We start from the raw sequence: 12,467 nt of genomic DNA, 5'->3' as shown, positions 1-12,467 counted from the left end.
AACTTTTAATATCTCTTATATCTACATATGCTATTATTAAGAGTGTGGATAGTTCTTACGATAAGAAGAGGATCATGGCTTTGTATATATAAGAGTCCAACCAAAGGGATTTAACTGTCCATAGATGGTCTACTTCTTCAACAGTCTATATGTATTTAGCCCCATCTCAATGCCCGTAATGTTCGTTTGTCAGAACAAAATCGAACAGTGTTCCAAAACAGTAGTAACCAGTAAGCAAAATATCAGCAGAGAACCATTCCCGGATGATCGTCATGATGCAAAATCGTCTTAAAGCTAAAGCAAAAAAGCCCCAGATCCATTTCCATAAATAGCGCCAAAATTCATACCGTTAACGCCAGAAATAAATGAAAAAAAATGCCAGCGCTTCATGATTGCCTTACAGTCTTCCATATTGACAGGCTAGCAGAAAAAAAAAGGGAAAGAGAAAAAGAAAACAAAAACAAAAGAAAAGGAGGCAGGAATCATCTCACCATAAAAAGGGAGGATTTGAGGGCATTCTGTTTCCAATCAAATTAATTCGAAAAGAGGATTCCCGCTAGTAAGACTAGATTTTTTTGTATTTCTATTTTTGATAGTCAGCACGGCTCGGGGACTAGATTTCAGTAACGATTGTGTCACTTACATCGTCAGTTCTTCGTCGATTCTCGGGATCCAAGGAGTTAGACACTCCAAGAAGGGTTTGAGACATCGCTTTCGACGCTGCAATAGCTGGACGGAGAATAAGAGTGGGCGTCCTCTCTAAGACTCGCCTCGTAGCTTCTGTTGCGCTACTACTCGCCATCACTTCGCCTGGAACAGCAATGATGGCGTCCTTCGTTAGAAAAATGTCTCTTTGAAGGCTAGTATATGCACTGCGAAGCCCTTGACTTATACCAAGCGGCTGGTCCGCATACGGTGAAATCCGTGGTCTTTCACCTTCGCCCAGGCCATCTTCATCCCGGCGGCCGTCAGATGTAGAAGGCCTGGAAGACAGCTCTCTGGAGGGATTAAAAAAACTTTCAGCACTTTCAAGGACTGTTTGAGTGCCAATCGCGATTTTCGCTCCGAGCTTCACAACTTCATTTGTGGTAGTCTTCGCAAAATGAAATGCACCTTTCTGGATACTGCGGACGATTCGCCCATCCTTCTTGTACTCACGCATTGGAATGAGGATGAGGTCTCTGAAACCGCCTCCAATGTTCACGAGGGGCCTGACTGGTGCGATCCCGCCAAGAACAGAGGGAAGTTGATGTGCTTTGATATCAGGCATCCAGATATCATTCAATGTGACCCCCAGCCTTTCAAACCCTGCGGTACCGTAGATGATAACGTGCCTGAGAACCATATCGGCCTCATCAAGAATGAAGAAGTTCATGAATTCCGTTGTTCGACCTGACCTGAGACCCGCATAATCCACTCGTTTCGGTTTGAAGTCGAGTCGTACTTGAATAGCGTTCACCTCTACCCGTTGAAGATAAGGCACGTCGTCCGGTGAGGGTTGTCCAGGTGCAGATTCATCTTTAAACTCAAAGAAGCGACTTATAAAATCTAAAGCATCTTGATCGACGTGCAGACGCAATGGTAAAACTGTGGCCTTGAAGAATGTTAGTGTGTTTGCTGTAGTAGGGGTAGCAAGAAAGTTAACGGTATCTCACCTTCAAGACAAGCTCGGATGCGGCAAGCTCTGCAACAGGTTTTACCGTCAAAATCTCTAAGTGAATCATGCTAGTACCTATTTCACGTTCCCCGGCGTCATGCATATACGTTGCAAATTTTTTCCAGGTAGAGGTAGGCACATGATCAAAAATTTCCAGATCTTGAACCCTAATATCTAAGGAATTGATTGTTTCGCCAGAGCCAGGAGGGAAAAGAATGAAGTCCGCCGAAATCCCTTTCAACTCTAAGGACATCTTATGGTATTTACTCCGTGTCAGACGTAGTTTCTCTCGTTTAGTTCCAGGTGCCTGGCCTTGCTTTGTGTTAAGCGTAGTGGTTGTCGCATAGCTCATTGTTTCACTAGCTAAATCATCGATATTACGATTGATATCGTGAGAGAGCTCGCGAGGATCCCTGTTAGCTGGAATGCCAATGTAGACTGAGTTAAATAAGAAATCACCAATGACGGAGTCTTCCTCCTCCTCGGGGTCAGTGGATATTAGAATTCCAGGTCTTCTGGTAAATTTTTCTGCCGCCTTATCCTGGACATCCTGGACAGCTTGTGATATGGCATTCCGGGTTCGCTGCCAATCATAGCCATCGAACAAGTTCCATATCACATGAACATCCCTAACTCTGACTCGAAGGGGGCTCTCACGAAGCTTACTTTCAGAAGCAAGGCTGTATGTATTTTCGCATGAATCCCATCTATGGGCTGTACCTTCGATAGTCGACTGCTTTGCAAAGTGGTCTTCCTTAAAGTCCAGCTGTTGAATACTGCCTGATACCTCGGATTCAGCATAGAGAGCCTCTAGAGTAGGGCTGGTATCGGCATTGGCTATTATATCGTCACCACCTTTAGCGGGAGCTTGACGCCGACTTGACGACCTAGCCCCCGTATACGAAGGATAGAAAACGCTCACATATTCATGTTCATCGGCATCGTCACCATCCTTTCCTTCACTTTCGCTTTCTAAAAGATATGGGGTGCCATCCGAGGTTTGGTAAGCATTTGATGTGAAAAAATTGCCGGCGAGAGAGTTTAACATATCCTGGAGAGGAACAACTTCAGTCCGATATTTTCTTGCGGTGCTAGGGGGCGTTAAAGGAGCCAGTCCGCTTAAAATGGAGACAAGGGTTTGAGTAGAATCTGCACAAGTTTCCAACACAAGCAAATCGTCCCGTATCTCGACGTCTAATGATTTCTGGCCTTCGGCGTCCAGCTGCACGGCTTTTAAGAGCACAGAAGCCGAAGATATGTCACAGACAGAGACGAATCCCATACTTTCCAACCGCCTATTTTGTTCGTTGCGAGAGCCACCGGATGCTCGAGAAAGGCAACTTTTTGCTGTCCCAATGTTGGCTGTATCATCAATAAGCATGATGGAAGCTTTACGAATATTGAATGAAGCTTCAGAGGGTTTTGTCTGGTGAAGAGCACCCTGAAAAGTTCCGCTACTCAAGACGAAGAGGGCTTTCGCTGGAGGATTGCGAGGGTTAAGCCCAACTATACATTCTCTTAGGTCAATGAATAGCCTTGATGGTAGGAGTGGCCGGTTGCGGAAGTCAGTGGAAGACTGCTCTGACATTTCAGATCCTTCCTCATTGAGGTCGGCTAAATTTATCACAGATTGAGCCATATTCGCCGCAATGTCTTCATTCGTCATTATATTACTCCCTGAGAGAAACGCTGTGGCAAAAGGTATTGTATATTCCACCCTCAAGTTATAAAGTTTGACTTTAACCGCCGGTTCCACCTCATCAGCAATGAATCTGATCATAATCATGGGTAAGGTCTCATGGGTCGGCGGTGCCTCTGGAGGATCAAAAATGGCATGAGCGAGTAGCTCCTCGCTGCCATTACGAGTAACGGCAACCATACCGATACGTGTTACTATGAGGGATGGTAGAGTGACATATCCCGCTTCAAGACCCTTAAGCATCACTCTTAAGTCTCCAACATCACGATTTATGTGTACTTGCCCCTCAAAATCACGAATAAGACCTAATATAAGAATTCCAGGACTGTCGTCTTGCGGAAGGTATTTAGCAACCGTGGCTAATTTTGCAAATTCGGCAGCAAGACCGGATAAAGGCTGCAATGCGTCAGGGGTGGGAACAGTTAGTTTAGCATTTCCAGCAGTCAAGCGAAGTACAGCGCCTTTTCTGCGCTGCCGAAATAGAGTGTCAAGCATTACGTCATCGTCATCCTCATATTTGTCTTTTGAGGGAGTAAGAAGTGCCAGTAGCCGATCTAGATCAACTTCTTTAGGGGCAAAGAGATATTCAAATCTGATATTGGTGAAGTCAAGGTATGCCGGTGAGTCCGCGTGGCTTCTTGGGAAATGGGGCCCGCTAATGTTTGCTTTATCAATCTGAAGCGCAATACCTTCGTATCTGCTCACTAGCTTTGCCGCCGTGGTCTCGAGTTGAACATTGCAGTGTTCACCACTAATGTGCGCTACAATACCGCCTAGTCTGCAATTCACTTTCAACACGGGCGTATTTGGCTTTAGAGAGCTAGGGGGTGTTGGATCCACAAAATGGACGCCTCGGGATCGTGTTTTAGCGACCGGTTGTCCTGCTTTGACAGTAGACGTCGATACAATAGAACTTCCTAATTCGAGGACCGTACTGAGACCTCCAAACCAGCCCAGAGTCTCATCTATCTTCCGCAAATTCAACGAAAAACACACCGGAAGTGTTGTCAAGTTGACAGTGGTGTATTCTGGCGAGGTAATTATTCGAAGTAAAATATCACCGTGTTTAGGGTGTGTGATATCTCTTGTGGACTGCCGCATTTTGAGGCTCTCATCAAATGAGATTAAATTCTCTGACATATGTGACAAAACAAATGTTGCGATACTGAGTCGAAGCTTGTTTGATCTTTCAGTCAGTACCAAATCTGCGTCCAAGACAGTCAAATTCAGCTGCAAAATGGTATTCTCCATGGAATTTCCACTCAATAACGGTGGCTCCATTGGTGGAGAATAAGGTTGGACCGCCACCCGCTCCAAAAACTGGATACAGCAAGATTGCAGGTTCACCTGAACAAAATGAGGTGTTCTCTCATCATTATTTCCTGATGGTTGGATGTCCTTTGCCGGGCGATCACTGGCCCAGAAATTAGTGGCGGTTTGCACCATCTTAACGAGAAGCCAGCCAGAGGCAAGATCAAGTTTGACATCTACTGAATCAATCTCTATTTCAATAGCTTGTGACATTTGCAATTTACTTAAGCCATCAAAATCGTAATTTTTTGACTGTATTGCGGGTTTTGAGCGTGACAGTTCCGTAGAATTGACGGAACCACGCCGGAAGGCACTTTGGGCAACACGGACTCTGGGATTTGGTGACGAATCAAGAGAGATAGAGTTTGCCAAACTGAACGTTGATTCTACCATAAAATCATGGGAGTTCTTCTCAGTATCGGAGGGTGGCGTTGTTTCTGCACTGCCCTGGTGATCATATGAGGGGATCCACAGAGTCACGCTATCGATAAAAAGGAGCTGCTTGGTGACCCCCGTAATGTATTGAGGGTTCAAGAACCGTTCGCCTTTTATGCTTCCATCTGATTGATTTTCAGATATCATTTCATGGTGCAACATAGGCGACTGTTGTCTAATTTCTCCAGGGTCTAGTTTCAAGTCCCGACCCCATGAGTTCTGGGAGATCACCGTTGAGGCCCTTTTGTGCTTGGGAGAATAGTCCCAGGCACCAGGCATATCAGGGCTAGAGGAACTAGAAGATTTATTGGTCAAAGCACTCATGTACATACTCTGAGCTTCTTCATGGGTGAAGATTTTTGAACAAGATAGATCTTCAGCCTCAGGGCGGGTCAGAATAGTTGGCGGAGGGGTATGAGGAGCTTGCAGCTCAGGGCCCCGATCTAGGGCTTGATCTTCTACTATGGCTGTAGAAGAACAAGGGGGCAAATCCGAGAATTGGCCCCTACTTCGAAATGTGCCCGTGGTTGAAAGGGTGCTTTCGTGGATAGAGTGATACATATACGAATCTGGAGACGACGCTCGAGATTCTGGGGAAAGAGGCCGTGGAGTCTGGTTAGTATCCGTACCATGGGCAATGAAGTCAGCTTCTGGTATCATTACTGGCTGACCAAGTGGATCCTTAACATGCAGCTGCGAGCCTCCATCTAAATATTCTGGATTGTTTAGAAAACGCTCATGAACCTGACTATCGGAGAGTTCTCGGCTATACCCAAAGTGAGATTCAGGATCATATCCAGCATCAGAGGCGGCATCAGAAAATCTTCCATCATTTGAATAGGTGGATGACTCCATATTGGAGCTTTCAATATCTGAAAAGCCGCCAGAGAATTGGTGGGTTGACGGGGGCTCAAGAATTGTCGAATGGGACATGCTATCGTACAATTGAGAATCTTTCGAAGATAGCGGGTGGGACTGGGCGGGTGGAGTGTGGGAGAAGTCGGAGTGAACGGAAGGAGAATCGGGTGCATTGAAGTGAGAATATCTTGAAAAAACTTCTGCATTTGCAACAGCCATCGCACGGATTTGGGAAAAGGTAACTTTGCGTTTGCCAATTTTCAATGTTGAGTCCTCTGGAGTAGGCGCCGTAATGGCACCAATATTAATTTCATGAATGGTAAATACCCCCGAGACCGAGTCCGAATTACGTTTTTTGTCGACCCCATCACGCTGCACCTCTGTATCGACTTGCACCGATATATTGGTAACCTTGAATTGCAGCCGGTTGACGACGCCCTTTAAGAAGCCAGCAACGAAGCTGGGCAGCGAGACTCCATCATGTAGGCCAAGTTCTTCCTCCCCATCATCGCTAGCGCCATCTAAGCTTTGAATATGCTCAGATTGTAAAACTGCCTCTAGCTCATCTGTCTTTTCTTTCGGCTCGGATAGTAAGAACGACTGCGCAAGAGCCTCCGTAGACGGAAGGGTACCCAGAGAGTTGGTGCCGTCAGGAACTGGGTTTGACTTGTCCGATCCATTCCCGTCAGCTAGTAGCTGAAGCCTAACGTCAACGCCTTCAACTTCAATAATAATCCCACTCTGGTGAATGTCTGCTGGAATAGTCACACGAGCGAGAGAGACACTGGCTTTTGTAAAATCAAAAACCGGAGGGAGCTGTAAGATAGAGGCAAGTTTCTATGTTTCGGAAATACCGGATGTATTAGCAGCTAGATCAGACTATAGGTTGTAGAAGAGGGAGCATACCTGAAGTCTTAAGCCTACATCGCGAAACTCAAATGTGGATCTCTGTCCCCATTTAATGTCCAGACTTTCTAGATCCAAAGAATCTGTGTCAACGAGCCCCAGTTGCGACAGAACATATCTCAAGAGTTGCTTCTGGACGTAGGTCGGCAGAAACATGATCGCGAATAGAACGGAGCCTCGAGGGCCAAAAGGGTTCTAACTTTTGTCATCGAAGGCGTCCCATGTCTCTTGTGAGTTTGATTAGTTCTACAAGGTCTTCCGGACACCTGGGGGTTGTTGAGAAGGAGAAGTATTAAAAGGCGGAGGATGGTAGATAAGTTAGGTATGACTAGGTCCCCCAATAGTCGAATAGGTAGCCGAAAGCAGACGGCTTCAGCAGCAGAAACACAAAAAGTCTGCTGTGGTTGAGAGATGAACACAAGACAGTCTAGACGGTGTTTGGCGGGCTCTCTGCTCTGTTGTTGAGGTGTGATTTGCGGACGACGTGCTCTGTATGCCGCCCGCCTTTTGGGGAGCTAGTTAGGTAACTAACTAACTACCTACCTACCTAGTTACTAAGTTAAGCTCAACAGTCACGGGGCGGAGTCAGTAGTTAGTTATGCGAAAGTGAAGCGGCAGAAAGGCAAGCTGCTGTAGAGCAAAGGGAACAACAGCATTAAACTACCGCCCAGCATTCATCACCAGCAAGTCCGGTCGTTGAGGCAAGTTGCCCGCATGCCGCAGGCGATGTCATCATCCAAGACGGAACACTGGATAAGTCCGCCTCCAGAAAGGTTGTTTTGCCAACTTTTCCATGGCACCCATGAACAATAACGATAGGGAGTACATCATACATATTTGCCTGAACGCATACAAAGCTACTTGATCGCATGGAACCGAGATCCCCTCCTCTGGCCTTGTCCTGTATTAATGCCCTTCTTCAGGGACGTCCGGGCCGAACTCGAGCACCACCCATTCGCAGAACCGTTCGAAATCAACATTCCAATTCTTCAGCCGGTCTGCCTTCAAACCGCCACCTGTTATTCCTGCTTTGATGTCTGAAACCCAGTCCGCCTGGCTCTGGTCCTCGAAACAGCTCCAACGGATGGAATTTTCAGCCATCGTCGCGATTCCAGAAAGCCCTGTGTTCTCCAAGCCGTTCAAAACTTGGCAGAAATCATGAGCAAGCCCATTCATACCATGCCCAAGCACAGCGGGGTCGTCATTGCACAGAGCGACCGCCACTCCTCGAGACAGTAAGGCTGGGAGGGGATGTGCCATGATCGAGCTGGTCAGACGTAAGACCTCGTTCGAAATTGGACAGCACTCAATCAGTATTTTTTTTTCTTTGACTAGATCAATCAAAAGCGGATGCTTAAACAGAGAAAATGCGTGCCCGATTCTCCTGCTGCCTAACAAAATAGCGTCGAACAGATTTTGGTCTGTTTCATCCCCATCGCCTAAACACTCCCCGGCATGGAACAGGAATGGAATCTCAGTCTCTTCCAAACAGCACTGCTTCTTGAACCACAATAGAACTGGTAGCAGGTCCACCAAGGGCCGCCCGGCATCTTCCGGGCCAACCAGGTCGAACCCAGCGATGAGATCCGGAAATTCCCTTTTGGTTAAGATACACTCTTTCATACTCTCGATAATTTTTGGATTTGAATAACTTCTTAGAGTAGTCCAAATCATCCTTGCCCCATAAAACCCCTTACCAGCTTCCGAAGCTTTGAACTTGTTGACTTCTTCATTGAATACATCGAAGAACTCCACGTAGTCTTCCTCAATCATGTCACATTGGTCTTTCTGAAATTTAAAATCAAATGCCAAACGAAATTCCACATATCGAATGCCATCTTCCCAGAGTTCTGCCAGGAGACGCTGCAAACATGCACGAAAGATCGGCTCGTAGTATAAAATCGAATCGATGACTTGGAACGTCCGCCCGAATATGCCCCAGATAGCATGAATGCCATGGTGGTGATTTAACGAGGCTTCATCCCCAATCGTACAGCGGCTCTTGAGCCATGCTCGAAACCCTTCTATCCCTTGACGAGGGAATGATGTGGCAACCTCCTGCACCGCCAGGTATGTCCAGGCTTGGTATTCATTGCCCCATAGTGTTGAAGATTGCGGTGACTCGGGCGCCGCCGAAATGTACTTGAAATCAAGATCGTTGACCTGGAGCTGTTCTTCTGACACCAAGGGCCCCGAAGATGCCATGTACATTCCAGGTAGATTTAGAACTTGATCCACAAGGACATCCAAGTCGACCATGGCCTCTAAATGGCCATGTAATAATGCACCTTCAGCTAAGTTAGTAACAACTACATAGATAGATATCATCGGAGCTAGATGATTTTACCCTTAGGCATCCGTTTCATGATCTTCCAAAGATCAGTCTTCTCCATCTTTTCCCTCGCCAGACGAAACATCATTCCGGGAAACAAGATATCGTCGCCCAAATCCTGCCTGATGCCCTTCGTCCACACATCTTTCAGCTCCCTGGCGCGAACGTGGTCAACGATTCGGCAAGCCTCCCTCACCATGGGGGACAAAGAGCCACGGAAATGAACATCTTGATTTCTTAAGCGACGGGTAAAGCAGATATCAACCTACGAGCAAAGCTTACCATGTCTTTTTTTCTTCTCCTCTTCGATCAAAGCGGTTCGGCTCTGAAGGTATTTTTGGATGAACGGGTCTTCAAAGCGGGGAATACCCTCCTGGGCTTCACAGTCCTCTCCGTCCGCACCATTCTTGTTGTCTGCTTCTGAAGCCATGCTTAAGAATCTAACCTTTTAATCTGGCTTACTCAAAACCAAACGGCCGGTCGATGGTGTTTTAATAAATGGCCACAAAGACCCACTAGCAACGAGTGGGCCCGCCAACATTCTACATGTAACTACCGAGGTATGGACTTCACCTTAAATAATGGGTCAAGCGGCTCACTCCGAGTGACCCAAAAAGAATTCAGGTATGAAATTATTTCCGCATTTGCGATCTGAGTACTCCTTAATGTTCTATAGCGCTATAAAGAGAGTAAGACAGTTAACATGTTTTCAAATCCGCCCACAAAAAAATAAGCCCCCTACCAACCCACTGTAAAAACCGCCGCCCACTCCATTTACTGACGCCCTTTTCCCTTGTCCAATTTTTTTTTCCCTTGGAAAGGGATATTTTCTTGAAGGGCTGGACCAGGCCCAGCAGATTGTTGTCGCGGAGAAAGCACCTGTAGGGATGAGTCGCAGGCGGGACAATCGGGAAGGTAAAAGTTGTCCGTATTAACAAACTGGACAAACGCATAGGCGTCGTCGTCCTTCATCATGTCCCATACCTCCACAGGAACAGTGAAAAGACAAAATGTCGATGCCGCCCCAAATACGGCTTGAATTTTTATGTCTGCGATACCATCCGGAATATCTTGAGCGAGCCACCGTTTCCATTCTTCAAAATCTGGCAATGCATATTTACCCTGCAGGTTGACTGAAATAAGAACCTTGCCGTCGCCACATGTGTCACCCTTTTTGAGTTGGGTGAGTTCACGATTGGGCTTGTTTAAGGGTCGAAGCGTTATTGATGGTTTAGAAGCGGGTGAAATATGAACTGGCGTATTGTAAAGGTACTTGCCTGGGTCCGCTGCATCTGCAACAAGCTGCGCATGTACCTGTGCGACAGTCACCTCTGTCTTGGCGTAGCTTTCAAGAAGTTCGATTAAGCGTGATGAAAAGCTTGTGGCGATGTTTGCTGTCGTTGATGACTCGAATGCTGAAGCAACCAGAAATTCGACCTCTGATTCTTGTAAGGCGGCGACGGCTGCAGCACAGCAGTCTAGTACGACCAGGACGTCCCCTTGACACGCTGTGAGAGGTTGGTGGATTAGGTCCCAGAGTATTGTTGGCGCGATGGGAAATCTTGCTCCACTATACAAACTATTAGCAAATTGAAATAGTATCGATGGTTGTTACGAACTGTAGCAGCAACTGGTTCTGGTGTTGCCCAGCTGTGGTGGAGTGGCCTTCATAGACAACTATCAAGAGGCTTGTGCTGTCAATCTTGTTTATAAGCTTGTTCAAGTAGTTCGAGACATCTAGCCGTAACCGTGGGCTCTGGTGTTGGAGCAAATAGCTCTCGGTCTTGAAATTAAAGCTGTTGCGGAATGCTTGTAGCAGGTCACTCTCAATGGTTCCAAGACCAATATCATCATTTGACCAGCGAAAAGAGACCACATGGACTCTCGTGTAAGCCTTGCTGGAAGCGTGGGCTCTCCTTACAGCATCATTAACCTTAGCCACTACCCTTTTAAAATTGGCCTCGTGGGATCTTGCATGACTTGCGCGAGTCGGATGTAATGCTGTTCCACTAACGAGATTTGCCATTTTGGAAAATGTGTGGGGTCTGGGCAGCAAAGTGCAAAAAAAGTATGAGAAGAGGACAAAAAGAAGAGGAGAATTTATATCTATGATGCTGCATGTGCTTACCTAATATAGATAAGCGATTCTGACGCCAGTGACAGTCAGAATTGGCGGAAGATGCCAGCAAAATATTGGTGGGATTAGCCGCGCATGACACTTTAGGGCTGCACTAGCTCACACTAGCTACACTTAGCGCTTTTGGCTCAGACTGATCACTTGATTGGCTAAGCAAATCTTAGCTCTAGCCATCTCCTACAAGAGAGAACTGAAGAGGAGAGGAGCTAGGAGTTTTCCATCTTTCTTTTTCAGATAGTAAAGAGACGGCATTCCCTTCCAATTTCGGCATATTTAGTGTCCTTTGATAGGAGCCTCCCGCGAAAATAGTAGGGAAGAAGATTAACCAAACAATCACATCCTTTTAAGGAGGATACAGGGACCTTGATATTAAGAGCAGATGCGCATACAAGGAATACTCTGTAGGGCGCACCGAAAAGGGTCTCTAAGCACAAAGTGAAGGGGAGTCAACGGCCTGGAGAACAGGGCGGAGTTCTCCGTCGAGAATCTCCACGCCAAGAGGGTGGAAGGCAACTTTAACGGAGATTTGAGGTGATCGACAAGCTGCAAGATTGGAGGTGGCCAACCGCCCGGCCATTGGTAGGACCACCGGCCCTCGCTGCACAACTGTTACATCGCACCCATGCCCGGCTCAAAGTCTACGCTCTCGTGTAACTAGCTATCGACCAAGTGTACGGAGTACTCCGTATGCGCTGTCTCGCCTCGCGCCCTGAAGACTGCGGACGGATACCACGAAAACAATAATCGCGGCAAAAAGGGCTCACCGCTCTGGAATCGGGAAATAGATATTTTTGGAGTGGCATGTGACTGTGGAATCGCCCGCTCCGTTGCGTCAGCGCCAGCAAGCTGGTGGGAGTTTCGATACTCCGGGCGAGCTCTTGTGCGTTGCTGGCAGGATTAACTTTGGCGAAAGGGACCAAGAGAGGGCGTTTTCCCCGAATAGGCACGCTACGCGGCGGCACTGGGGAATTAGGCGTGCCCCGACCCTCGCCTCACACGGGCGCCATGGATGTCGATGCAACGATACCCTGATTTCCATGAGCAGAGGAGCGCCGCGGCAAATTTGGCACCGGTGTCGCAGCAAAAAAATGCCACTACTAGCCAGCGGCAGGATTTCTAGAAGCTTGGTCAA

At 47.1% G+C, this 12,467-nt stretch overlaps 3 protein-coding genes across 3 annotated transcripts; all 3 read right to left on the bottom strand.

Moving 5' to 3' along the window:
• Positions 1–613: 613 nt before the first annotated feature.
• ATG2 (autophagy- protein 2) lies at positions 614–7,022 on the bottom strand (the record flags this gene model as incomplete). Its single annotated transcript, XM_049252622.1, has 3 exons — positions 614–1,594; positions 1,656–6,797; positions 6,867–7,022. 3 exons carry the CDS (start codon positions 7,020–7,022, stop codon positions 614–616), a joined length of 6,279 nt encoding a protein of 2,092 aa, XP_049108463.1.
• Positions 7,023–7,772: 750 nt separating this feature from the next.
• Positions 7,773–9,628, bottom strand: LOZ57_003573 (uncharacterized protein; the record flags this gene model as incomplete). The annotated part of the gene is made up of 3 exons (XM_049252621.1): positions 7,773–9,154; positions 9,214–9,426; positions 9,481–9,628. 3 exons carry the CDS (start codon positions 9,626–9,628, stop codon positions 7,773–7,775), a joined length of 1,743 nt encoding a protein of 580 aa, XP_049108462.1.
• A 344-nt stretch (positions 9,629–9,972) lies between these two features.
• LOZ57_003572 (uncharacterized protein) lies at positions 9,973–11,224 on the bottom strand (the record flags this gene model as incomplete). Its single annotated transcript, XM_049252620.1, has 2 exons — positions 9,973–10,768; positions 10,818–11,224. The coding sequence occupies 2 exons, from the start codon at positions 11,222–11,224 to the stop codon at positions 9,973–9,975; spliced, it is 1,203 nt and encodes a 400-aa protein (XP_049108461.1).
• Between the last annotated feature and the right edge of the window lie 1,243 nt (positions 11,225–12,467).

This window comes from Ophidiomyces ophidiicola (genome assembly GCF_022830035.1).
Source record: "Ophidiomyces ophidiicola strain CBS 122913 chromosome Unknown scaffold_12, whole genome shotgun sequence".
In the NCBI taxonomy this organism is placed as follows: Eukaryota; Fungi; Ascomycota; class Eurotiomycetes; order Onygenales; family Onygenaceae; genus Ophidiomyces; species Ophidiomyces ophidiicola.
The sequence above is the reverse complement of the archived record's forward strand: the minus strand, read 5'-3'. Positions and strand labels throughout refer to the sequence as shown.